Raw genomic sequence first — 26,954 nt, forward strand, 5'->3', positions numbered from 1 at the left:
ATGCTGAAGTGAGTTTGATTGTAAATGATCTCAGTGGTTTTAGGAAGCCAGGCAGGGTTCCCAGGAGGAAGCAAAATTCTCAGAATACTAGTGGCCCAAGGACAACTAACACCAAATGGCCACATCTCCCTTTGGGGAAAGAAATAGCCGATCCATGAGGCAGACCTCTGCTTGCACTTCCATTTTCAAAGTTAATTGTATCTTTGATAGGTGTTGAGTATTACAGGCCTTGGGTAAATGAAATTGTTTATGTTTTATAAGTGTAATATAATGACATTAAGTAAGAAGAGATCTATTTGAGCCATACTATATATATTCAGACTATAGCTGAAGAAATGAATGGGCTAAATAGTTAAAAGTCTTCCTTTAATCAGTAAATAAAAATGATTTACAATAATATTAGAGCACCAGATTAAGCAGTACCAGTCTCTACTTACATGGCAATAAGCAGTGTTTGTTTATTCTTCTTTAATAATATGCATTAGCATGTGAATGTTATAAGCCTACCCCTATAATCTTGTTAACAATTACTTGTTCAAATCCTTTCTTCCCTCTGATCATACAAAGGTCAACTCTAGACATTATACTCCTGCCACATATTCCATGTAAGGCAGATCCTGTAATTAATATCATTAATTAATATCATTACTATTTCCTCAACGAAAGCAGGATTTTTCTGAGCACCTACTATGTGCAAGGCACTTTGCAGGCACTGAAGGTAAGATGCAGTCCTGGCCCTCAGTGAGCTGAAAGTCTAAGAATGAGGATACGTATAACAATTGATTCTAATACTGTGGTAACTGATTAAAAGGTCTCAAAGGATCTGCTCTAATGAAAAATTTTTAATGGGTCTTATTAGTTATTCATGGAATTTAATAAGTCCTTCTAGAGTGTTAAGGATCCTTGAAAAGCACTTGGCTTCTTTAATCTGTTAAGCATTTCCTTTGTAATGCTTATGCTAATAATTTGTACTTTTTCTGAAGAAAAGGACTTGCTGAGTATGGGTAAATTTCTGCTTAGACCTAGTCTGAATTATTCTCAATTCCAAGTTAGTGAGAGAAAACTCTGTTGAGCAAATTTGCTAATCATTGCTCTTCCCCTCCTGTGGATCTCCACCTGGAGCTCTGTAACCTCACGGCCTGAGGTGTCCGTGGTGCACGACTCTGTGCCCCCCAGACATGGGGAGAGTCTCTGTTGCCTTTGCCTCAGAGACCACGTTTATTGGAACTTTAAATGGTTCCATAGCCTTTGCACTATTTCACCTGCATTTTTAATAGGGCAAAAGGTGGCTTGCTTCAATAATAAATTCTGAAATTTAATTTCAGCTTCTGACGTTCATGGTTGAGTGTATCTTCCTTTTTCATGAGTGGCTCCACAAATCACTCCAGTTCACCTCCACTGAGCCAGAGCAGGGAAGAGGACAGGCTGTCACGCAGAACTGTGGCTGTATCATACAGAGAACAGGGTTCTTCCTTGGCTGCAAGGCTCCAGACTGCCCTCTGCAGCATTTAGGGAACCCCAGGAAATTCACTAATCATGAAACTTCCAAAAAGTTTCTGTTTCATGGAGTCAGACGCAGGGGGCTTCCTTGAAGGGTACACAAGTCTGAAATTGTTTTCCCCACTGCTCAGCCAAAACCTCATTTATTAAAGTGCTTTAAGGATGGGGGTGAAATCCCATTTCTTCACATCATTTTATTGGAAACCGTGGACTCTGATGAAATTCTGTCTTTTTTGCATATTCTCCCAACATACATTATTCTCTTTCTGGATATATTAAGTGACTCATTCCCCCCGGTCCTCACTTGTTAGGTATTTAAGACTCTGCTAAAATATATTAGACCACGAAGTAACCAAGAAATCAACCAAGAAGAACCAGTTTAGCTCTTGAGGTCTGACTTCCTTCAGTTCCCTAACACTTAGATTGTTGGAGGAAATGAGTGAATGAACAGATACCTTTCCCAGTCCCCACTGAGAAGGGCTCCACATGCATCCTGGAAAACCTAAACATTCCAACCCCTCCAGTAACTCACGCTGGATAGTTGTATTTAGGTGCTGGTAAGAACTTCCTCTTGCTTTCCCTAACATGAAGCTGAGCTCTCCCAAGAGAGGGCTGCTTCCACAACAGTCCAGGGAGAAGGCAGCCTTCTCAGAGGAAACGCTGCTGAGCACTGTAAGAGCATTGGAACAGACCTCAAAGAAGTCACAAATTCCAGAGAGGAGTTTTTATATGGAGGGCAGGGAGGAGTGGCGATCAAGGTTAAAAGAAAGCTTGCATCATGGCTTTAAAGCTGCACGCACACATGCACACACACACACACACACACACAGGACTGGGTTGATTTGGCTCAGGACTCTGTATTTTTAAAGCGCCATCCCAGAGAATCCCATGCCCCAGAGACAAATCCAGCATGGATTTGTCTCCTTTAGCTCTCCTGTAAAGGCCAGCTGCAGGGGTTTCTGCTTTTTGTTGTCCTCTTTATGTCTTGTCGACCTCTCACTCTATGAGCCTCAGCCCCTCCACCCGGCTCCTCCTTTGCCCATCAAATCGGAATCGCTCTCCATTCAGACTTGCACCTGTTAAAATTAAAGAAAGGAGACTAGATTTTCCTCCCATTTCCATCTCAGGCTTTTTTGACAGTCTGAGCTCAGCTCCCACCCTCCTCATTGAGGACAGCCTGACCCCGTGTTCAGAGCATGACAGTGTTGATTCAAGATAAGCTTCTGACCCCTCAACTATACCCATTATGAAGCTGGTGCTAAATGCCAAAGCTCTTTTCCCCACTGTCTGATTTTCTCTTGTCTCAAAATAGATATGATACAGAAAAGATTTTGACCCCTATGAAGGAGCTTGCTGACAAAACCCCGCTTTCCAGGTACTAAAAGTGGAGTTTAATACCATAAGACAAATTCCTGGGTAGGTCCAGCCAACTGCCATAACCAGAAAATGTCAAGTCTCTAGAGCATCCCTTCAAGAGAGGCCTGGGCCTATTGCCCTATCCTGGTGTTCCCTAATCAGATAACTCACCAGCGTTCATTTTAAAGCACTCAAAACCCCTCATTTCTAGTGGAAGAATTAGTGAATCCATAAGGCCAGATTTTTGTTATTTGCGAATTCTGCCTACAGCCTTGATCAAAGATGGGGTTACCCTGATGTCCTGTTCTGACAAAGACATTCCAACATTTCTTTTTAACTGAACTCCCTCAGTCAGGACCAAAAATGCGATTATATAATGCCTTGCTCCAGGCTTGAATTACATGCTCTAATTGTAGCAAAATCTCTAAACATTGAGAATCACACATTCTTCAATGTGCTGTTTGGGTTCAAAAAAAATTTTAACAGAACAACAAACACACACTTAGCCTGGACTAAACAGCTGTTAACTCTAAGTTAGGTCAGACATTTGCTTATGGAAGAATCTGTGTTTACACTTCTGTCAAAAGGTCTCTGGTTTTTTTTTGGCACACACTCTCCAACAGATAGTGACCCTGGCCTCATCAGGGCCCTGAATTTTAGGACTGAGCATGTACACTCCTAACATATGCATCAGATATGCCTAGCACAGGATGCAACTCTGTTTTTCACATTTCACCATACTTTGTTTCTGCTACAGCCTTCATAGCAATTTTTCCCACCATATTCTGGACTCTTTGATTTGACCTTCTGGTCCAAGGTTTCCTAGCACATGTATCTTGCAAGCCCAGTAAAGCCCACATTTAGAACCAAATGAGAGCCTTCTCTGTGTGACACTAAAACCACCTGATGGTTTTTGTACAAAATTACTTGCATCTTAGCAGGGCTACATGGTAAACTCAATAAATTCTGAAATTTAATTCCCCCCCTCACATTCATTGGTAAGCGTTAGTTCCCTCACCACAGAGAGGCTCTACTTTCCCTTTAACCTCAAATTGTTCATTCCCACCCTTGAGACTTCCCACCTCAGACACAGTCTGTGCAATGAAAAACATCCCAGGGGGCATAATGGGACCTCCACGTGGAGCGCTGTTCCATTCTGCGTGTTGAAGCCGTGGATACACAGCAGCACGTGTGGGGCAAGTTAGGCATTCAGACAGGGAATATCATCAGTACATACTGGCAAAGGGGGGATCAGGCCCCCACATGTCTGAGCTGCATGGGTTACGTGCTTTTGATCACAGTAACTTCACATCCCCCTCTACCTCGCACCGTGCGGAGCTGAGAGAACATAGCGTCAGGCGTTGCAGGGAGCAGTTATTACATCTCCCAGGGGCCTCTCTCGCAGAGATCACTGACAGATAGTCCAGAATTTCTAGTGCCCATCTTCATGTAGGTAAAGAACTGTAGCCCAGGCACTGAGATAGACACACACCAAGACAGCCGCTAAGAGGCTGGTTTCAGAGCACAGCCCTCAGACAGGTGAGTACAGCCACGTAGAACAGGAAAAACCTGGCTGCATTTTTTTCAGCCTTATTTTTTTCCAGGAAATAATTACAGCCAGCAAGTCAACTGTGAACTTTGAATATAAATAAGCAAATTGTCACAGGTGAAAAGAGCTGTAAGAATTTATGAGATTATTAGAGAAAACATAAACATGGGCACACCATGTCTTTAATTTGAGGATTTTTCAAAATTTAGAAACGATTACTGTGACTTCTCAAATGACAGCTGGTCTCACTAAAACACCCTATCGTTACGAGAAAATTCTGTAAAAATTCTGATGTTACAATTTCAAAATTTTTTAAACATTTGTGCCTCCTTAAAAGCACCTCAGGATGCCTTCAATATTTTGAGAAAAAAAGAATCTACTTTTGGAATATGAACGTAGCTCAGTCTTTCACTAATTTCACTGGCTGCATGCTTGATAGGGTCAGCTTTACTTAAAGTCTTTATTCTTACTGCCTAGATAATTTTTATTCAGCTGCTCTAAACGTACTAAGCAATCTTGATTCTAACAGTAATACTATATCTTTGTCACTGGTTCTGTTAATTCTAATGATTGGTCCTAGGCTGTTCCTCCCCTTCCTTTAGGAATGGTACCTTCCAGTCTCTCCATGTGCATGAAAAGTGACAAGCATGGGTCCCCATATTTCTACTTATTGGGCCACCCTAAAGACACGGTTTGTAAAATCTGCATGAATATTATCTTTCTCTAATGAGCTTTGGTTTTGCATATGTTTTTAACTGATGTATAATGCTCTCTCTTTCGTAGTAGCTTGTCTAATGATTGCTAGAGCTCTGGAAAATATAGTTGAGACCTTATAAGTGGTAAGGATAGGATTTGCGGGTTCAGGAAAATAAGAGGTGCACCCATTCCAGGGGTCCAGCCTAGAGTGGCCCCAGCAGGAAGGAAGAGCCGGGAGGGTACGTATAGTAGAGGCAGCATTGGGTGAGTGCTGCCCCACACACTTCAGAAAGTCCTCCCTGGGCTTCAGTGCAGAAAATCAAAGTATATTTCCTCTCAGCCCACGTTTGGCCAGCTCCAACCCAGGCCACCCTTTCTACACCAGACAGACAGAGCCACAGTCGTCACACATTTTAGCCCTAGGAACCCAGAGCTCCACCTGGCATCGTGCTGTTTCCCCAGCCTGCTTTGTGCCAGTTATTCAGTCAGGACTGGATCTCCCAACTCACCTTCCTCCGTATTCAGTGATGCACCAAGTTTAAGGGGAAAAACACAAAGCTTTTTTTGAGGGTAGTCATAAGTTTGTATCTAAACAGTATCCACCACTATTTCAAAATGAACATCCTTAAGTGTTGGCTGTATTTTAGCCAAACATTCAGTAAAAATTCTTAAGGAAACTAAGTGTCCTGTACGTGTGTGTGTATATATATACACACACAAATAAAGCAGAATATAGATGACAGCCTTGCAAATATTGTTCATGCAACTTTTTACCCCTCAACTACATCCCTAGAGCAGCCCACGTGTCCACTGTCAGATCCTGCAGTGGCTCTGTGAGTACTGCCACAGTTTTTAAACACTGGGATTTTAAAATGTCAGTTTAACTTTTCAGCAGTAATTGACACGCACGCTCGGTCCCCACGGTTAGCCGTGGAAGCAGGAATCAGACGACACACTTCTCAATTCTGACTTGATTCTACTCCATTTACACTGTCACAGCCACGGCTAAGCATTTCTCCACCAAAGTCTTTTAAGCTGGCCTTTTGACTGTTTTCTGAAATATGTTTTTCAATTGTTAATAACCCTGCTAGTTGCCATCCAGGACTGGTTTAAATTAAGAATGAAAGGCGATATTCACTAAATGAATTATTGAATTGGCCTACTGCTGAGCATTTCCTTATCAAGTACGTTTATGCGGATGTGTCTGTACACACACACACACACACACCATCACAATCATTCCCTAAAGACGTCTACAGAAACAGAAGTTTTAAATGAATCACTTCTCTGAAGTGTCTGTCTCTCAAGGATAAGTTATTGATCAGGGGAAACCTAAATTAGGGCATAAAGAAGACAGTTGCAATGTACTGGAAAAGGTAAAAAGCCAGGGAATAGTTCTTGGGGAAATCTAGTCCAGTGACCATGGTTTAAAGAGGTATAGATTTCTGTTTCTGACAAAAGAAAGGTATTTGCTCGTCACATAATTTAGTCTGCATTCCACAGAGGTGAGGGGACCTGAATCAGTTCACGAGTCATTAGCTAAAAAGCTTAAAAACCAAAAAAAACCCCCAAAACTGGAGGACTCTGTGGTCTCAGTATTGGCAAAGGAATGATAAGAGCCCAAGGGACACAGCACCCTAAATCTGCTGAGCAGGGTTGTAGAAGATTCTACTCTACCTAAGGTGACCTTTTAGCTGGGCCTTGAGTGACAAGTGTGATTTCACCCATGTGGACAAGAGGTAAGGCAGCTACCACACAGACTCGGTAGGAAAAGGGGAGGGACGGGATGAAAGAGCATTAAAGTGGGGCTCCACAAAAAGGACCTGCTATGCCAAGCAAGGGAATTCGAATTTTATATAATCAGATGTCACCAAAAAATTAAGTGGAAGGGTGAAAATATCTGTATTTGGCATTATGCCTCAATAGCATTTAAAGTGGCTCTTCTAGGAAACTGGGGGCAGTTAAAATGTAATTGTAAAAGCTGAAGCAAATGAGGTGAGGACCAGAATCAGGGAAGTGGTGGTGGAAATTGCAAGTTGGGACTGGACTGTAGAGATATTTCAGACATTTCATTGATGGAAATGACCTCACTTGGTGAATCACGAATATAAGGGAAAGGGTCAGGGAACAGGATGTGGCCAGAGTTGGGTGGCAGACGACATCACGTGGGTGAAGGAGCATGTTTAGGAGTGAAGATATCGAGGTGGGCTTCCGACTCGTAGAGTTTCTGTTGCCCGGAGGACACTCACGGGAAGCAGCCCACGAACAGGGAACTTGGATCAGATGCTCCAGGGCCGGAGCAGTTTGGAAGTCCTGGAGTCCTGCAGTGGGATGAGCTCTCCCCAAGAGACCCCGCTACATATAGAGAGGAGAATCCACGGGACACGGTCACGTCTGAGCGGCAAATAAGAGAAGGCGGTGAAGGAGATCAGGAGAGGGCCATCCAAGGGGCGGGGATCTCTTCCCGAAGAGAAGAGTGAGGGAGGCCAGGGTGAGCGTCCAGGGAAACTACAGGGAGAAAGGCCTCTGCCCTGAAATGGGCTGGGAAAGCTTTTAGGAAAGGGGGGGGGGCAGGTCCTAGAAGCACACCTGCCTGCCTGCCGGGTTTAACACAGTGCAGGTGCATAGCACTCAATTACCGTGATCCTGTGAGGATTACTGGTGGGTGGGAAATGGCCTTCAGCTGCTCCGCTGCAGGGGCCTCTCCATAGGCCTTCCCCACTGGCTGCCCCACGTTCTGGGCCACACTGGGAACCCACCCAATGAGGCCACGGGTAATTAGAGCTCCTGCTTAGATCCAGTCCTGGGGTTAAGGCCTGGCTTTTCTGGTTTGGTTTTTCAGAGGGCAGGGGTAGGTAGGGTCTAAAGATGAATAAGACATCATTTCTACCCTAAAGGAACTCTGTATGTAGGGAATGTTTAAGGAAAACAAGGTGCACATTGTTTACAAAAAATACTCTTTAGGGACTTCCCTGGCCATCCAGTGTTTTAAGATTCCGCAGTCCCACTGCAGTGGTCACAGGTCCGATCCCTGGTTGGGGAAGTAAGATCCCGCAAGCCGTGCAGTGCGGCCAAAAAAAAACCTATTAAAAAATAGTCTTTAATCACACTCTTGTTGAAACCATTCTCAATATATGCTGTGTGTTACATTCCTGGGTTGAGGTACAAAGTATCCTGAAAATGGGCATACTCTATTTAATTTCCCTTTTCCCCTGACACATTTGCCCTTTGAAATCTGGATTCCATCATCAAGACTGTAGTGAAAAGTGTCCCCTCAGCGATCACCAGTCTCGCCATAGTAACAAAATCCAGTGACTGTATTTCCACCTTCATGATTGGGCTCGTGCTGGTCCCTTGGCTTGGAAAACCCTTTCCCCAAATCATGTACTCCTTCAAAAACCAGGTTGAAGCCTGCCTTCTCCATGAATCCTTCCCCAAATCCACCATCAGAAGTAATCTCTCAGTCCTTTGAAGTCCCACAGCCCCTCACACGTCTCCCCTTTCCCCTATCACTCTGTTTTGCAACCTGGTTATCAATGTCCACGTAGTCTTTCCCCTTTATGGAGTTCAGGTGCTGGCTATTACCCTGGGTTCTTAAAACAGCGCTTTGCAGAGAGAGTGAACAAGTAAATGCATGAATGAATAAAAGTCTTGCAGTATCATTAGGTCATCATTCTGATAGCAAATTTCGGATAGATTGCCTATGTCTACGTCCCTTAGCTGTTCTGGGGCTTTATCTTCCACTGTCATCTCATTTTCTGTCTAAATTTCTATTTGTGTTTTTATGTATGTGGAAGGTTACTTATGTTTCTGGAGAAGTGGCTCTCTCTAGGGGGTGTCCTGTGTGTCCCAACAGTTCAGTCCCCTCTTGTTACTCAAGGGCCAGGGACCTATTGGTCCCTGTGTTTGTGGACTCAAATTCCACAGGCTGCCAGATCACTGTTTTCTGGCTTCTGCTATCTGCCCCCTGGTGGGAGAAGCTGGTCTAGAGGCTTGTGAAGGCTTCCTGGTGGGAGGGGCCAGTGCCTGCCCTCTGGTGGGCAGGGCCTTATCAAGGGGCGTTTCTAGCCACAGGCTTGGCTGTGGGCCGGGAAGTCTTTAAGCAGCCTGTCTGCTGATGGGTGAGGCTGTGTTCCCACCCTGCTGGCTGTCTGGCCTGAGGCGTCCCAGCGCTGGAGCCTACGGGCTGTTCGGTGGTCTCGGTGCTAATTACCCAAGCTGGATGTCTGCCTCCAAAGAGTCCAAGAAGAGGAATGCTCCCTGATATTTCCGCCACCAGCTTTTATGAGCCCAGAGAGAGCCACAGCCACACCCCCGTCTACCCCGGAGACCCTCCAAGACCAGCAGGTAGGTTTGGCCCAGGCTGTGGTGTACACGAGACCTTGTGTGCGCACTCCAGGAGTGGAGTCTCTGCTTTCCCCAGGGCTGTGGGGCTCCTGCACTCAAGCCCCGCTGGCCTTCAAAGCCAAATGCTCTGGGGGCTCCTCCTGCCGAGGCCAGACCCCCAGGCTGGGGAGCCTGGCATGGGGCTCAGAGCTCTCCTGTGGGAGAACTTCTGCGATATAATTGTTCTTCAGTTTGTGGGTCGCCCACCTGGGGGGTATGGGATTTGATTATATCAGGAGTGCGCACCTCCTACTGTTTCTCATTGGGTTTCTTCTTTATGTCTTTGGATGTAGAATATCTTTTTTGGTAGATTCCAGTCTGTTTTATGGATGGTGGTTCAGCAGTTAGTTGTTATTTTGGTGTGCTCTTGAGAGGAGGTGAGCAAATTTCTACATAGGCTTTTGTTGAGATAAAAGGAGTAGGAGGACGGCCCAAATTTCCACTGACCATCTCAACCTAAATCAGAAGTAGATGTTTGTTTGTATTTTAATAAATTCCTGCCTATTTGCTTATTTTCTTGTATTGCTTTCTGTTAAGAGTTGAATGGAGGAAAACTGGCTAGTCCAGTGTTCCAGGTAATTATTTCTGGTTAATCTAAGTTTTATTGTTTCTGTAAGGTGTTTTCTCTCAAATAGGTAGCCATGACCTAGGTCAATCTAGCTACTCATTAGAATCACCTGGGGAAGTTGCATTTAAAAAATACCCGTAGAGGCTCCTCCCCAAACCAATTAAACCAGAATGGCTCCAGGAGTGATGGGAGGTATGCTGCTTTTTTTTAAAAAAAATGCCACAGGTGAGTGTACTGAGCAGCCTGAGTTGAGAATCACCAGTCGCTCAGATAAGGAGGGAAATCATACAGGGAGGCTATTACATTAACTTAGGAAATTTAGGGATGGGGCAATGAGGTGCTGAAAACAGCAGAAGTGAAATACAGGAGAAGTGACAATAGCAAGAGTCTTGAAAGAAGAATCATCAAGGCTTGGTGACTGATGATGTAGAAGGGAATAAGAATTAGGGAGAACTCAAAACTTATCCCCAGGTAAGACCCCAAGTATTTGGGAAGACGGCACAGCCATTGTCAGGAAAAAGAAATGGGAAAATTCAGAAATGATGCTGTGGACAAGCCGGGTGACCTTTCAAGAATTTCTTAACTTCTCAGGGCCTCGGTTTTCTCATCTGTACAAATGATAGGGTTTGGTTATATGGTGGCTCAGTTCCTTTCAAGTACTAGCATTGAAAGTAATGTGAGTGAATAATCTGGGATAAAAATCCATGTGGAATTTTCAGATGTGTGTGAACATTTAAATAGTGATTCACAACAAGCAACTGCATCAGAGCCGTGCATCTTCAGCAGACGGGGTCTCCAGGGAAGAGCACAGAAAATTGGGGGTGAAGGAAAGGTCAGGAAAGCAGAGTGAGAATATAGAATTTGCCTTGTTGCCTGCTCCAGGCTCTGTGTCACTTCCCTGCTTACCCTGTGACAGGTGAGCAGTGACACAGTGGCTGCTGTCCCTCATCCCCACTTTATGGACACAGTCATTTTTCATATGACTACTTGGAGTTTCTGTCACATACTGGGTTTTCCTAGAGAAAGATTGTCTCTTAACAACATAGTGCCTTCAAAAAATGAATTGGGTCATCTTGTAATTCATTATGAAAATTCACTTACAGAAAATAAATAGCAGGAATTCTTAATAGCTCTTTTTATATTCAAGATGTCTCTCTTTTTTTCATATAGCATGCCAAGAGGGAGAAAAGTTATCTTTTCCAAGTGAAATACATCTGTTCAGTTGGCCTTTTCCCATTATTTCTATCAATAGCTTATTACCTCTGGGCATACAGCAATCAATATCTTTAGCTCGCTTTCAAAGTGAAATATCAGGCAATGGCCATGAAAAAAAAAAACAAAACAAACAAACAAAAAAAACCCACCAAAAACCTCACTGCTTACTCTGGATGGAAGTGAAATGTTGATTGCCTTTCAGATGTCAAATATGGTGAAACCAAATCCCAGTCTTTCGATACTCAAAGCCCTGGGGCACATAGAAGCTCTATCTAGAAACCCCTGGTTATGCTGATTGGACCACAAAGATATACAAATGGCCAACAAGCATATGATGAGCTGCTCAACAGCACTAATGATCAGGAAAATGCAAATCAAAACCATAATGAAATATCATCTCACACCTGTTTGATGGCCACTATTTAAAAAAAAAACAGAAAATAATAATTGTTGACAAGGATGCAGAGAAATTAGAACAATTGTGCACTGATGGTGGGAATGTAAAGTGGTGCAGCCACTATGGAAAATTATATGGAGATTCCTCCAAAAATTCAAAATGTGAAGTAAGCCAATCACATAAACACAACTACTGCATGATTTCATTTATATGAGGTACTAAATTAGTCAAGTCTTAGGCTGTAGAATGGTGGTTGCCAGGGCTTGGGAGTAGTAAGGGGGCGTTGTTCAACAGGCACAGGGTTTCAGTTTTGCAAGATGAAAAATGTTCTAGAGGACTGTTATGCGTACGTAACACTACTGTAGGGTACACTTAAAATGAATAAGAGGGTCAATTTTATGTGTTTAAAAAAAAAGACAATGCCACACTGGGCTCTTATGAGAACCAGCATCTCTAAGGCTTAGTAGTTCAAAACACAGAGGACTTACCCTCTTCTGAGCTTTATTTTGTAACTTGCGCTGAAGTGTGCATCCCTCAGGGAAATCAGGTGAGAAGCCCCGAGTTTCTTAAAGGAGCCATCAGTTGGAGGGAGGTGCTCGTTATGGTAAGATTGGTGTTAGTCATCAGTTCTCCCTCTACAGAGTTTTCTGTTTTGCTTCTCCTGTTGCTGCTGTTAAGGCTCTTGCCTTTGGTTGATTTGGGACCCGGGTGGCTTTGGAGTTGCACTGGGGCACTAAGGAAGTAGGACTGCAAGTGTGGAAAAGGAAATTCCCGAGTCTGGTGACATTTCAGTGATTGTTTAAAGATTTCCATTCCTTTGTATCCCACCTCTTCTCACGAAGGCATCTTTGAGGCACTGGCTCAGGTTCAGTGGCGATGGGGAATATCAGTGGTCCTGCCAGCCACGCTAAGGAAACAGACGAATGTTAATAGAACACAATCCTCATTCCCCACCGATAAGCTCACTGACAAGGGGGAAGCGTTCCCATCCGTCAGGAGCCTCAGGTGTCAGGAGCCTCAGGTGGTGGAAGCAGCCTCACCACGTTGACAGGTGATGTAAGTGGAGATGCGTTGCCAGGTTACTTAGTTACTGCACCGCAGGCCACGAGGAGCACGGCACCCCTTTGTGCCTTTCTTTGACCTTGTTTATGGAAGAGTTTGGGAGGTTATGATCTGTTGCATCAGTTAGCAAGCCCGGAGCCCCACACTGGCCCCTGAGAGAACTGTTCGCCTCCTGAGGACAAGAGCCACAACTACGAGCTCAGCGAGGCCACACTTCACACCCAGTGGTGCCTTGTGCAGCACTGTTGAATGAATGAATGAATGAATGAGTGACTAGAAAGGACATGTAGCCGTCAGGCCCTGCCCTCCGGGAGGTTATGATCTACTAGGAAAAAATGAAAAACAAGCACTCCTAGGACTGAAGGAACTTAAAAATAATAAGGACCTAGTACATACACACACTGAGATGAGGAGGATGCCTGTCGGAGTAAGCTGAGCGGGTGGGAGACTTTTTTAAGAAAGAATTCCTACCCTTCCAGTTCAGCATTGCACTATGGAAATTAAATTATTTTCACTAACTGCAGCATTTTTTGCCTATGTTTATAGTGAACTGCTCCATTTAAATATATATATCATGTTAAATATAAATAAATATATATATATATTTAAGAGGAGGTGCAAAATAAACTCAATTCATAAAAGATAGTATTGGATCCAGCTGATTCTGAGGCAGATCCCTCAGGAGGACAAACGTGCTTGAGAACTCAAAAAGCTAGAACTAAGCCTTTAACACCTCACAGCAGCTGGAAGTTCAGTTGGGACCGCTGAACAGAACGCAGCAAAATCCAGTCACCTCCGTTTCCTAGCAAAGAGTAAACAGTTTTCAGCGGAAATGTTTTTCTCACTGTCTCACTTCTCATCACGCTTCTCCTCCATTGGATCTTTCCTCAATACACCCACCCCAGGAAATGGATGCTTCCACTTTGAAGCAGGGAAAGGACAGGGTGTGCGGGAAGAGAGCCACACACTTCTGCTCAGGCCAGACACCCGAGAGGAAAAAATACAGGGAAGTGTCAATTATATTTTTCCAAATTCCTGGTTAATAGTTTCCTCCTGAGAGAAAGCATTTAGAGGCCTTAGCCTCACTTTTCCATCTGCAATTAGAACATATTCCAATTAGAACATATTAGAACATATTGGCCCCTTCGGGGCCAATCTGACCAGGAAAGGGAGAGGAGGGACCGAGACAGGACCCTCACCTGCTAACCTACTGGGTCAGAGGTGCCACACCCCTGGGACTCCCTCTCTATCAGGTCTGTTCACCAAGTGCTCCGGGGGACCTACGTGAAAGGCTGATGTTCTGAAATGAACTCTTAAGACAGAAATTAAGAAAGGATGTATCAAATCTCAATTGTGAAAATGTTCCTCCTGTCATTCTGTGGCTGCATTCGTGCTCCAGTGATGCCCCAAAGGGCATCATTTTCTAACATAACTTTCACTGATTTTAGCACAATAATACATATTAGCTATAGACTATCTCAAAAGCAGAAACAATCAAAAGAAGGAAAAACTTCTTCCTCTTTTGAAAATGTAGCCATTTTGTTTTGAAACCTGCTTGATTCATTTGCCAATCTGTTCACCTGTCCACAATAGTAAATATCCTTCTACACATCATTTTTCACAGGTGCTTAGCACTTTGTTGTATAGGTTTATCATTCAACCAATCTCCTGTTTGGACTTCTCTTGTTTTTCTAGTTTTTCCACTATTGTGAAAAATACCGAAAAAAAAATCTTTGTAGCTTTATCTTCCTATATATCTTTGATTATTTCCTCAGGATAACTCTGAAAAGCAAAACCATTGGGTCAGAGTATCTGCATTCTCACGGGAGCGTAGATGAAGTCGGGGAATCATATGGACCCAGTTTTGGGAGCTACTCCTGGCTGATGGAGTAAACTTTATATTAAAATATCTTTTCCAATAGCCAGGCATTTATGAGCTCTGGCAGAAGCCGTGTGATGGAATAAAAAGTGCCTGGAGCTGAGAGTCAGTGCTGGGTAGGAAGGCCGGGCTGCCCCACACACCCCGCAAAGCCCCTCAGGCCCTGGCCTGGCTCTCTGGGGCTCCCACACCTCGTTGCTAAGATGGTGACATGGCTGAACTACAGGTTCTCTGACCATCCCTCTGGCTGGAGCACAAGAGGATTCCATTCAAAATTGGATACAATTGCATAGTAATTATGTGTACCTACAGTTTGTTTTACTATCATTGTCCCTTCTGTTTTGTTGAGTTTGTTTTTAAGCAGCACTGACAATACTTCTCAGAGAAGCGGAGGGCTGTATGCCACCTCCTAACACGCTTCCTCGACAGTTTAAAAAACTGTAGGTCTTCTTGGACAGCTCAGAAGTTGCCCGTGTCTGTGTATTGTATTTCTTTGGGGAAGAGCAATTAGTCAAGGGGAGGCCCAAGCCCAGGACACCACTGACATTCCTATGGCTTTTTTTCCAAAGTGTTCTGGGCGATAAGAGCTTTTCAGGCACTTGCAGAATGAGTGTTGGGCGGGCTTCATTTGCCGATGGCAGACCTGACCTGTAGCACTGGACCTATAGCACACTGGACAGTGACGTCTGTCACCAGAGCAGGCTGATGTCCCAGGTAGGGATTGGCCGTCACCAAGGGTGCTGTTGTTTCTGACTTCAGAGGTATCTATCACCCGGCAGAGCAGTATTTTGAGGCCCATTCCTGTTGACTTGAGTGTGGAAATGCTTCCATTTGGGGAACCAGCTGCGTTGGTAACATTTGAGGGAACCAGTGGAGCCCAGGGCAACTAGTTATCACTCTTCCTGGTAACTGTGCCTTCGCCTCTAAATATGTGCTGTTTCATTAAGAAAATTTTTATGAGATGATGTTTTCAAATGGGCAGGCCTCTGAGAATCCCTTAAATTAGATGAAGACAGGTAGACCTCCGGGAGAATCATCTCCACTTTGTAGCTCAGAAATCTAAGACACAAGAGGAATTCTGACCACACTCACCTACAAAGCTAATGTAGAAACAGACGTTTCCACTTCCTTGCCTTCTCCTCACTCATTCAGTAATATTCCCAGCTGAACAGCAGCAGCCGATGGAAAACCCTCCTGTGTCACTGAGGTGCCATCCGAAGCAGACATCCCTGGCACATCCAGAAAGGGCTGTCTTGCCTTTGTGCGAGCACCTAGACTGAGCTGAGAATATTCATTCGTATTCAGTCTTCACTTTAAATAACCACCCTCTTGTTTTTAGCAAGACTGGCTTAATGTGAAGAGCCTATGGGGTGGAAAAAAGAGACTAAATGAATCAGAATACTGGTCAATAACATTGGTCTAAAACCATCAGGCAATTTAAATACAAGGTCCCTAAGGTCCCGATAGGTTTATAGCTAAGGGTAAAAACTATTCAAGGACAAAATTGAGTATGAAAATGTATTGTACAAAGACAGCTGTAGCACTTAATAAATATGAAATAGCTAGCAAAGAGAGTTAAGGCAACTTAAGATGAGAAACGTAAAATTTGGACAACTTCTACCTGGTGATTTAAGAAATTTCTCTATTGTCAACGATTTATTGGCCTTTTACATAGGTATCAGACAGCCTTCATTATCAGTCCCAATTTGTAAAATGGTATTTAAAGAGAGAAATACTGGCATATTTCAGAGGTGGAGAGACCATAAGATCTTAGAGTTAGTATCTCATTGCCAAGAGCACAAGTGTGTGGAAAATTACAGATACAAATTCGGAAGTACCTCCATGGTCAGTGAGACCCTGAATACTTGGAGTTCTCATTTTCCCCTCTGAACTGAAGAAGAAAACATTGAGCCATCCCTGCCATGTTTTTGTTTGTTTGTTTGTTTTTTGCGGTACGCGGGCCTCTCACTGTTGTGGCCTCTCCCATTGCGGAGCACAGGTTTCGGACGCGCAGGCCCAGTGGCCGTGGCTCACGGGCCCAGCCGCTCCACGGCACGTGGGATCTTCCCGGACCGGGGCACGAACCCGTGTCCCCTGCATCGGCAGGCGGACTCTCAACCACTGCGCCACCAGGGGAGCCCCTTGCCATGTTTTAAAAGAAGGATTGCATTGATAGTTTTGCTCTGCCGGGTATATTGATAGAGGATGTCATTGGGCACAGTCTGGCAAGCAGCGTCCTTGGAATTAATGGGTTTTGCTCATCAGGTTCAGATAGATCCGCAGCCCACCTACCTCCATGATCGGAGTGGAGAGGAGGCGTTAAAGGCTGTTGGGGGCTTGACTGCCAGCCACGAAAACATCATGGAGTTGCAATTCTGTCTGCAACCATTTGTTACGGGCTAGAGGCGATTACAGGAGTAGGCACAGAGCCCCCGCCATGATTTATGGTGGAAGAACAGCTCAGAGAGGAATTCGGTCAAGCAGGAATGGCTGAGCAGCATAACGGGTGTCCGCCAAGGTGGGAGCACTAAGTGAAATTTCTAGAAGGAGAAAACTTCAGCCACGGGCCTTAGCCCTACATGTCCTGAGCCAAAGATCAATACAAGCTCCTCTCCTAACTCATCTTCGCACTGTTTGCAGTTTGCACTGACCATTCCAGGGAGAAGCACTTTACTGATCAGACGGGTGATGTTAGGAGTGATCATGAGATTGGTGTGATTATGAGATTCTGTCGTGTCTTTTATTCCACAGTGTCTCTTTCTCATCATGTCTTGTCCTTTAAATAAAGGCAGCACATCATAAGTTTGAGGGAGAGAAGACAGAATAAATTAAAAATTAATTTTGAAACCATTTAAAAATTTTTCCCACCTTTTTTTATGTTCACTGGAAATTCCTCAGAATGCCTTTTAGCTAAGAATAGAAATCAATGAAACTATTTATGTTTGCAACCCATTCTTGGGTGAATGGAGAACGCATGACAAACCACTCCCCTGACCCAAAATCAGTGTGAAATGAAAATCCAGTTTACATAAACAGGAGGGTAGAGAGAAGTATCATAGGAAGTAAAAAACTGGAGAGAACTTCAAATTTTTAACAGTATTTTTTTCTGAGTAGTAAGAAATAGTGCTCAGGTCATACACTTTTATATGTTATCCAAAGTGTCTCTAATATATTTTAGTAATCAGAGAACAAAGAGGAAGCAGAGACAGTGACTGCTTCAGGGGGTCACTGATTCACTTCCTCTTAGTAATCATAGGTAGATGTATGCATGGGTGAGAACATGAACTATATGCACAAGGACTTTTAGGCATCTCCTGGGGGCGTCACTGTGTTCTCCACCCAGACTTTCTTCCTGAAATACTGTCCCTATAAAAAGCAAAGCAGTACCCCAATTTAATAGATTCTGCGTATAGGAGACGTGCCAGTGAGGACACAATAATATTCACATGGTTACCCATTTAATTTCAGAGCCTTCATTCCAAAATATCACACGGGCAAGGCTTTCTCTTGAATTGATTCATTCCTCAAGTCAAAGTTTTTGGTGCAAGGCACTTACCTTAGCCCTGAGAGGAACAGAAAGATGAATGAACCACACGTGTTACCTAGTAGGCATGACCCAAGCAAGTCTATCAATAAGTAAATATCAGCCAACAGATGCTCAGAAGAGACGAGCAAGGTGCATCTTTCACCATGAGGCTATCAAAGAAGACTTCAAGAATGTGGTGGCCTTTGAGCTGAGCCTTGAGCCATAGGCTGACTTTCAGGAGGCCGAGAGGGAGTAGGGTAACCCAGTCACAAGCAAAATCAATTGCAGTGAGGACTTGAGAGTTAAGGCAGGTAGAGCCATCTGTCTGGAGCGTAAGGTGCACGTCAGAGACACAGTGGGAGGGAGGGAAGGCCTACCCTTTAGGCTCAGGCCATGCCGCGGAGGCCAGAAAATGGAGACGATCAGAGCCGTGGGATAGCAAAAAAGAGGCTGGAGGTGAAGGCAGCAATGGCAGCGTCGTAGATGTGCAGAAACAAGGGCCTCAGCTAGGGCGGGAGTGGCAAGGCAGTTAGAGACACAAGGAGCTGCTGGCTACCTTGTTAAGGGAAGGCGAGGGAAGGACAACCCTGGCTGACGGGCAGAGGAGAGAAGTGGGGGAGTCAAGATGGCGGCAGCTCGTCGTGAGAGAATCCAGGAAGGCTCAGCGGCCTCCTGAAAGGCAACATGCTGCCGTGGAGGGTCTAGCCTGGCACAGTTACAGGCTCACCAGGAGATAATCCCGTTCATTTTCTCCTCCTCAAGCAGTTCCATGCCAGAGCCTGCCTGGACAGCTGAGCTAGACAGATATCTAGGAAAGAAGATTCTTCTCCCTCCAACCCCATGTTAATAGTTTTCACTGGAGGATGTATTTATGGATAATCTAAATCATCCTGCCTCAATCTCTTTTCCTTTCCTGTTAAGACGATACACACAGAGCACATAACACCCGCCCTCATTCCTTGGTTCTTTGTAAAACGTGCCCAGTCTCTGACTAGTCAGTATTGTAATTTTACATCCTGTCGATGGGGGTTTGGTCTATATATTATATAAAGAGGGATAAGCAGTTACCTAGCTGTTTAGCGAGTGATGCAAGATGTCCTTAAACTACTTTACATTAACAGTTAATATATTTAATATTTAATGATATAAACCAACATGCAATAAGTGACTTTGAAATCTTTCAGTCCATATACATTTTCATCTGGGAAGACCATTTTATTAGCATATTTATGATACCATCTTAAGACTTAGTATGGCTTAATTCTATTAATAACAATTAATTTTAAAATGTTTGTCTTTTTTAAGTATAGTTTTTGATTTAGTTCTTTCCTGCTCGGCAGATGAGGGTTGCTGCAGCTGGCATGCAGGTGGCCCCTAGCTAGCTTTGTTCTTTTTAGATCTATCATAAGTTATTTGGTAAAGGAAGTTGATTAAAAGCAACAGCTCCCTATGTGACCCCATGACTTGACTGTAGCTCAGCTTGTCAGAGCTCTGGGCCGATATTTAGGTTTTAGCTTATTCTCTTCCGTGGTCATGATCTTTTAGATTTTAGCTTATTCTCTTCCACGGTCATGATCTTTAAGGTTTTAGCTTATTCTCTTCTAGGGTCATGATCTTTAGCCCACAGAAGCCATGTTGAAGGCAATTCAAACTGAATGGTTAACAGCCTCACCTGTGGATGACCCAGGTCATCTCATCAGCATCTTCATTGGGCCTGATACTGAAGACGTTCCTACTTCTGGCCCTTTTTGGCCCCAGGGAATGTGGTGTTAGGTTCCTAGCTCCTCAATTTCTCAACTGTGGACTCATCATCCGGGCTCTGTAGATACAAGGCTGCCAGGTCCAGGATACCAGGGACCATCTGGTTTTTGACCTTGATGTTCATGGGAAAGATGCAAAGCTGCTGAGTGTTCAGTAGAGCCAGTATCATAAGACCTATATTAGAACTTGGTATGGGAGGGCTGCTGGCAGGGAAGACCTAAGGAATAGGGAATGGAGAAGAGAGGTCACATCTTCCATCTAGATGCTCAGTTCCATGGGATAAGGCTGCAAGCACCCTGAATATCCCTATAGAGATTTGCTCCTTGCCTGAAAGCAAACCACCAAGGGGAAGACAGGATGCCTATCTGTTCACCAACAACCGAGCACTCCCAGACCTTGGGGACTAATAAGGGAGTTGCCGTAGTCACCAAACGTTTTCAATTACAGGAAAAGCCAGCTTGTTTCAGAGTTAAGCCAGAATGCATCAATTACAGAAAAACTATATTGATCTAGCCCTGGTTCCAACTAGGAAAATTTTTAAACCAAAAGAAAGAAAGAAAAAAGTGCAGTAGACAAGGGTGAACTAGCTATGTAGCTGCCAAGAAAGCAACTCAGTTTTTCCCTCACACTGTTTCATATATTAAAGTTAGCATAACATGGTTGAGAAATAAGCACAGGATGCTACTACAACTTTTTTCTTTGAAAGAAGAAACCTCAAGTCAGTCTGTCTTAAGGGAAGTTGGTCAATGCAATAGTAAAGCAGGAAGGTCAAGTTATCTTGAAAAGTAAAATCATTTCTCATTCATCTAGGCTTATCAAGTTTAAAATTAAAGCACTTTCACTCCATCCATGCTCTTTACTAAGAGACTTGAACATAGTTGTAAATGAAGTGGGCTCTGATTCAATGACTCTTCATTCTCAGATGAAGGCAAAGTGGGCTTAACCCATGTATATACATAACCATAAAACTGTTGACTGGAACTGAAAAGGCTCATGAAAATGCCATCATTATTTAGGCATTTTCCCTCAAAAATAAATTTCTAAGGAATTTTTCCATGTCTTCATATCAGTCCGTATATAACTCTATTAATGTGCTTAACAAATTGTAGCATACTTCTTTCTTTAGGGGTCCTTCTCCCTTCATTAGAATGTGAGCTCCACGGGGTCAGGAAGAACATGTCTTAAATTCATTTTCATATTCCCAATGGTGAGCACATTGCTCTGGCTTAGGGATATGAATAGGCCACTCTGTGTAGCAGAATGAATGGATGAATCAAGAAATTAAAGAATATCAGACCCCCAACCAAAGATCCTTACCTGGCTGTTGCTGTCCCACATACCTAGGTCTCCACCACTTAGATACATCCTCAAGCTTGTGAGGGAGACTTCCCAGATGAAACCTCTTGAGTCTTAAGTTTCCATCCACATTTGACCTTTATTCCCACTTGTGGCAAACGATGACACTGAGGTCTTTTGAATGTCAAGTTGACTTTGCCATTGATTCTCGGACTCCATCTCTCGGAAGGAACCTCTATTTGCCAAATACTACCCCCCACATGGTATGCGAGCTCCACAAGGGCCCTGACGTTGTCTTGTTGACCAGTGTGTTCTGAGTGCTACCATCTAATAGTCACTCCAAAGACATTTGTCAAATGAGAAATTAATGAAAGATTTCTCAGTCTATTGGCGTCCAACCAGTCCTCTATACTGCTGTGAAAAGAAAAAGAAGATGGGAATAAAAAGGTATACTAGAGCTGTGCATTAAGATTGAGTGGTTTTCGGGCCTCCCTGGTGGCGCAGTGGTTGAGAGTCCGCCTGCCGATGCAGGGGATACGGGTTCATGCCCCGGTCTGGGAGGATCCCATATACCGCGGAGCGGCTGGGCCCGTGAGCCATGGCCGCTGGGCCTGCGCATCCGGAGCCTGTGCTCCGCAACGGGAGAGGCCACAACAGTGAGAGGCCCGCATACCGCAAAAAAAAAAAAAAAAAAAAAAAAAAAAAAAAAAAGATTGAGTGGTTTTCTACTTTTCAGCAAAAGATGGAGCTGGAGTCTGAGGAGCTGCTAATGCCACTGTGGGCAACTCTCACTGTGTCATTGTGTCCCTGGAAAGGCAGTGACAGCGGCCAGTCTGTCTTTCTCATGGCTACACTTCGAGAGGAAGAAAAAGTCTCTACTCTCACGCTACACACATACACACACACCCTATCCACACACACACACACACACAAAACACAGACACTCTATGCACAGAGACACGCACATAGACACGCATACTCCTCTTACTTAAAGCAGCCATGTTTCCACTTAGAAATAGTTGTTCTCAGTCTTAGTTACTAAGAGAAAGAATGCCCTGGGAACTCTGGATCCTGCAAAGGGAACATTAATAGTACTGTACATTTCAGGAGGAGAAATATTATCTTAATGAATGTTTCTCATAAAATAATGGAACAAAGATGACCTCCTCATAATAGAAGTACAGGTTATGACACAAATTACCCTTTTTTTCCCCCATGTACCTTTAATTAAGCTGCCCCTGGAAGATGAAAGCGTAAAGAGAATGAACTTGAAAGAGAGAAGATTTATACCTGAGTCATTGGCTTGATCCATTCATTGTTCTTTTTCTTTTTGCGTTTGCTTTAGGTTAGAGTTTGGCAAAAATCAAACTTAGTAAAAGTAATAGTTATACCAAAAGTGCATCGCTTCTCAGTTCGTAAGTTTTTGAGACTGAAACTTACACCTCTTACGGTCTATAATTATTTCCTCTCAGTAAAATGAGGATGCCTGTGTCCCAGGGAGGGGCATTGCCAAAAGTAAAGTGCACGACTGATTAGCCCTTACACTTTCCTAAAACATCAGTGTGACAAGTTGACTGTGAAGACAGTGGCCACACGTCAGTTAAAACGTCTTTGACTCCCTTGCTTCATTCAAGCTTAGGTGCTAAAAAAGCAGAAAGGGCTAACAGTCCATCCTCTAGGGCTCTCTGAATCCACAACCCTAATCCAGGTTGCTGGTTATTTCAACTGGATATAAATGGAGATTTGGACCATCCTTTCCACCCCCAGAGGTCAAGAGAGCATCTGTACTTCTAAAAAAATTATTCTAAAACTTAAGCTCCCCGTGCAACTTTCTCTTTAAGAGAAGGCTGATACGAAGCTCCAGAGTACAAACTCTCCACACAGATGTGTCCCATCTCAGACTGCACCTGCCACCATAGAAACAATAGGGTCCATCCACCTCACCTAGGGATATCCAAAGCCTTTTATAGTAATTTCAGTGACTAAAATGTAGCCAAAAAATTTTAATGTTTTAAAAAGTTCTTGTCATATAATACAGGTAAGAAAAATAATATATCCCACTCTATATAGTGTCTTTATTTCATACAAGGCAACTTTAAGAAGAAGTTTAAGAACTTTAAGAAGTAAAGCACTTAACATTTAATAGTTATGAAAATTGAGGCCCAGAGAGGTTTGCCGAAGGTCATACAGCTAGTCAGCAATGGACAATGTACTTGAACCCATCTTCTGACTTCAAAGCATAGTGTTCTTTTCACTGAGTTGTGTGTGCCCTCCTGGCCTGATTCAAAGGCTTTACTCAGCTTTTTTAAGGGGATGCTGGTATATTCCTGCATATTGTCTGCACTGATGTATTGATGGAGTCCTGGGTCTTGAGGGTCTGGCAGTTATTAGTCAGCTGCATTTTGCAGCTCCAGGGATCACCAGCTATAATACTCTGGATATGGATAAAGCTGACTCATTCAGAGTAACTCCAGGAGATTCAGTCCAGTCGGGCCTTCAGAGAGTCTCCAAGGGACAGGGTCTTTGTGGTCAACCAATAATAACAACAGCATTTAATTCACTTTGCATTTACTTCATATCGACTATGTGTCTGGCATTCTAGCAGGTGCCATGGTTGAGCTCACTCAGACTTCATAACAGCTCCGGGGTTAGGTACCACAGATCCTCTCATTTTACTAGTAAGAAAGACAAGGCTAGAGAGTGCTGGTTAGCCTTGATCAGGGAGGATGACCAGAGACTGGATCCAGAGCAATTTGACTCTGCAGCCCAGACTTCTAAAACCTTCATTACAACAGCCCCGTGGAGTTCATGCCTTCTTGATCAGCTATAACCCTCCAGAGACTCGTGAAATTCAACTAGACTCCAAGTCATTATAAAGAATATCATCTTTTTTTAAAATTTATTTAATTTGTATTTATTTTTGGCTGCGTTGGGTCTTCGTTGCTGTGCAGGGGCTTTCTCTAGTTGCGGCGAGTGGGGGTTACTCTTTGTTGCCGTGTGTGGGCTTCTCATTGCGGTGTCTTCTCTTGTTGCGGAGCATGGGCTCTAGGTGCGGGCTCTAGGTGCGCGGGCTTCAGTAGTTGTGGCCCTTGGGCTCAGTAGTTGTGGCTCACGGGCTTAGTTGCTCAGCAGCATGTGGGATCTTCCCGGACCAGGGTTCGAACCCATGTCCCCTGCATTGGCAGGCGGATTCTTAACCACTGTGCCACCAGGGAAGAGCCCGGGAATACCATCTTAAAAAGCAACAGCCAGCCCCCATTGGCTCAGGGCCTACAACATTTGCCAGAACAGGAAAGAGGTGCCATTTTATTAGCACAGTGAAACTATCCTCTTGTTACTCTTTGGGTCATTTATCAAAGCATGTAAATGTAGCCAAAGAACATATTCCTCGACCACTGGGAACCTGAACAAAGGCCCCATGACCCTGACTTTTTGGGGTCAAGAGCAAGGCAGCAGGTGTTCGCCCTGCCTACAGACTGGAATCGCCTGCCACGCTTTACAAAGAACCCACTTCTGAGTCTCATTGCCAGAGTCCGGGGATTGGTCCCCGGTGTGTCTGCAGGGGAGAGACCCACTGCTCCACCTGGAGTGCAGGCGGAGGAGCCTCCCCTCATTCCCAGTGTGGGGACTGCCATCTGAACCCGTGTGGGTGACCTTGCCAACGCAGGGGAAGTTGAGCAAGACGTAGCATGGAGCGCCTCTCTTCCCGCCTCAGGACTGAGCCGGGCGGGGTCCGTGATCGCTGCGAGGAGGAACAGGCCACCAGGGGGCGCTCATCCTCCGGTCCGCGGCCGGGCGCCAAGCTCGCCTTTCTGCTCATCCCTGCGCCATGGTCTGGGGGAGAGAGTGGGAAAGACCTAGAATTGTGCTCTAACCCCTTCCTGCTTGCAAGGTGACCCAAAGGAAGTCGCTTACCCTCCGGCACTTTCCCCTTTGGAAAATATATACAAAATTAACTGCCACCCAACAAGCCCTGGACGGGTCCCCCAAGAGCCCCAGTGGGATGTCTCGGGAACGCGCTGGCAAAAGCAGCCCATTGGCACGGATCATTATCATTACGAATAATGACCTACCTGCTGAAGTCTAATGTCTATATTCGAAAGGCTGCATGTGTGCTGGGAGCTGTACTCTAGATGACTCTACCCACGCATTAATGTAAGGATTAATCTCCCAACCTGCGGAACGGTATTAGCAGGTCGCTATGAGGTCCATCTCTCAAAACTGCACACTTAGAAAGCAAATCTCAGTTGGCAGCTACGCGGTCGGGTCCCCTCCACCGAGGGTGAGGCCGAAGAATTAGCAGAGTCTTAAGTACTCATCCGCCAGGGTCTACGGACTTCAAGGCTGAGCCGGAACGCAGGAAGCCTATTGCCGCTAAGAACACACTCCATTTTTCAAGCAATTTCTCCAGTTCATTTGTTTCAAGCACCTTTGAATTCCTCTGGCATAATCACCCTACCCTTTGTCAACACAAAGTGATTGTTTAAACGACTCAATCAGATCATGCCATGGGCGACTATTTCCAATTATTATGATTTATTGCCTGTTTAGCACCAATGTGCCAGGCACATTCAACAGAAGAGGTAGCTTCGGAAATAATTTTTCTTTCTGCTCTGGAGGCCCACAGAATAAAAATAGCCTGCTCAGAGTAAAGGAAACATTTTCCTCCCTGAAGAGGATCAGTGACTAAGGACATTTTGGGAAGGAGGTTTAATTTTCCAGATAAAGAAGAACAAGCCTTTCTCATAGCCATCAATCCTCCTATTGATCTAGCGCAGAGTAAATTGGTTAAAGAGAGAGAGAATAGTCCCGTTTTTTCACCAGGCCAGGAAGAGATTTGTTGTGCATAAACCAAAATCACATAGTCCCATTGAAGGCAGGAATCTGGTATTATTAGTCTTGATTCCCAGCGTGGCCCCATGCTGGCACCTTCGGGCCCTGAACAATTGCTTATTTAATTCATTGATTCAAGTGTGAGAGGTCAGACCACTTATTATTCCCATCTAATCACATCTACAATTTAGGGAATGGAAGTTTTTTGTAACATTTTTTCAGGGAAGAGCCTGTCATCGTTTTAATTCTTCCCTCAGGTGGTTGCCAGAAAAAGACAGGAGCCAGGTATTGCGTGGTGGTCTCTGAATGGCTGAGGATCTCAGGAATGTGTTGACTAGATAAACAGGCTCCAAGTTCTTAAAACAACAGCCAGCTAACTTACTGACTTTTTAAGAAGTCCTATTAGTGAATATTAAACATCAACTCAAATCATTTGTGAACATTAAAAAGCACTATCTATCGACACATCCTTCAGATACCCTTTCTCCAGTCATCCCTGAGGTAGACAAGGAACGGTTACTGTCCTGTCCTGAATGAAACACTGAACGGTTCCCTGGTGTTAACTATGCCAGTAACACGGCATGACTTACGCTTGGTTAAAACACCACTAACTTAACCAGCTGTCTCTCTTGAGCATTCAGAAACAGAAGTCAACCTGGGAGGCATAGAATTTCTTATTCTTTCTGGAACTATCAGTCACTTGAGCACACTGGTCACCACTGTTATTTCTTTTCTCAACTTCAGGAAAGTGCCCCCTGCAGTTCACAAAATGACCTCACCGACTAAATTGTGAATATTTCGGAGCACCGTTTCTCAAACTGGGGGGCTCGTTAAAATGCAGATTCTGATTCCTTGGGCCTGGGGTTGAGGCCTGAGATGCTGTGTTTTTAGTGGGCTCACGGGTGATGCCAATGCTGTTGGTCCATGGAA

At 44.3% G+C, this 26,954-nt stretch overlaps 1 protein-coding gene across 2 annotated transcripts in view; it reads left to right on the plus strand.

Moving 5' to 3' along the window:
* MAGI2 (membrane associated guanylate kinase, WW and PDZ domain containing 2) overlaps positions 1-26,954 on the plus strand; it is a gene marked incomplete at its 3' end in the record, with an annotated part of 1,305,599 nt that overhangs the window by 1,256,204 nt on the left and 22,441 nt on the right. The window contains exon 22 of one of the 2 annotated variants that reach the window (XM_082632411.1): positions 5,008-5,096. The exons of the other annotated variant lie outside the window; for it this stretch is intronic. Within the exon in view, the coding sequence (XP_082488537.1) occupies positions 5,008-5,096 (89 nt within the window). The remainder of the gene's footprint in view (positions 1-5,007; positions 5,097-26,954) is intronic. 2 annotated transcript variants of the gene reach the window in all.

Source organism: Mesoplodon mirus (assembly GCF_964341445.2).
Source record: "Mesoplodon mirus genome assembly, chromosome: 9".
Lineage (NCBI taxonomy): Eukaryota > Metazoa > Chordata > Mammalia > Artiodactyla > Ziphiidae > Mesoplodon > Mesoplodon mirus.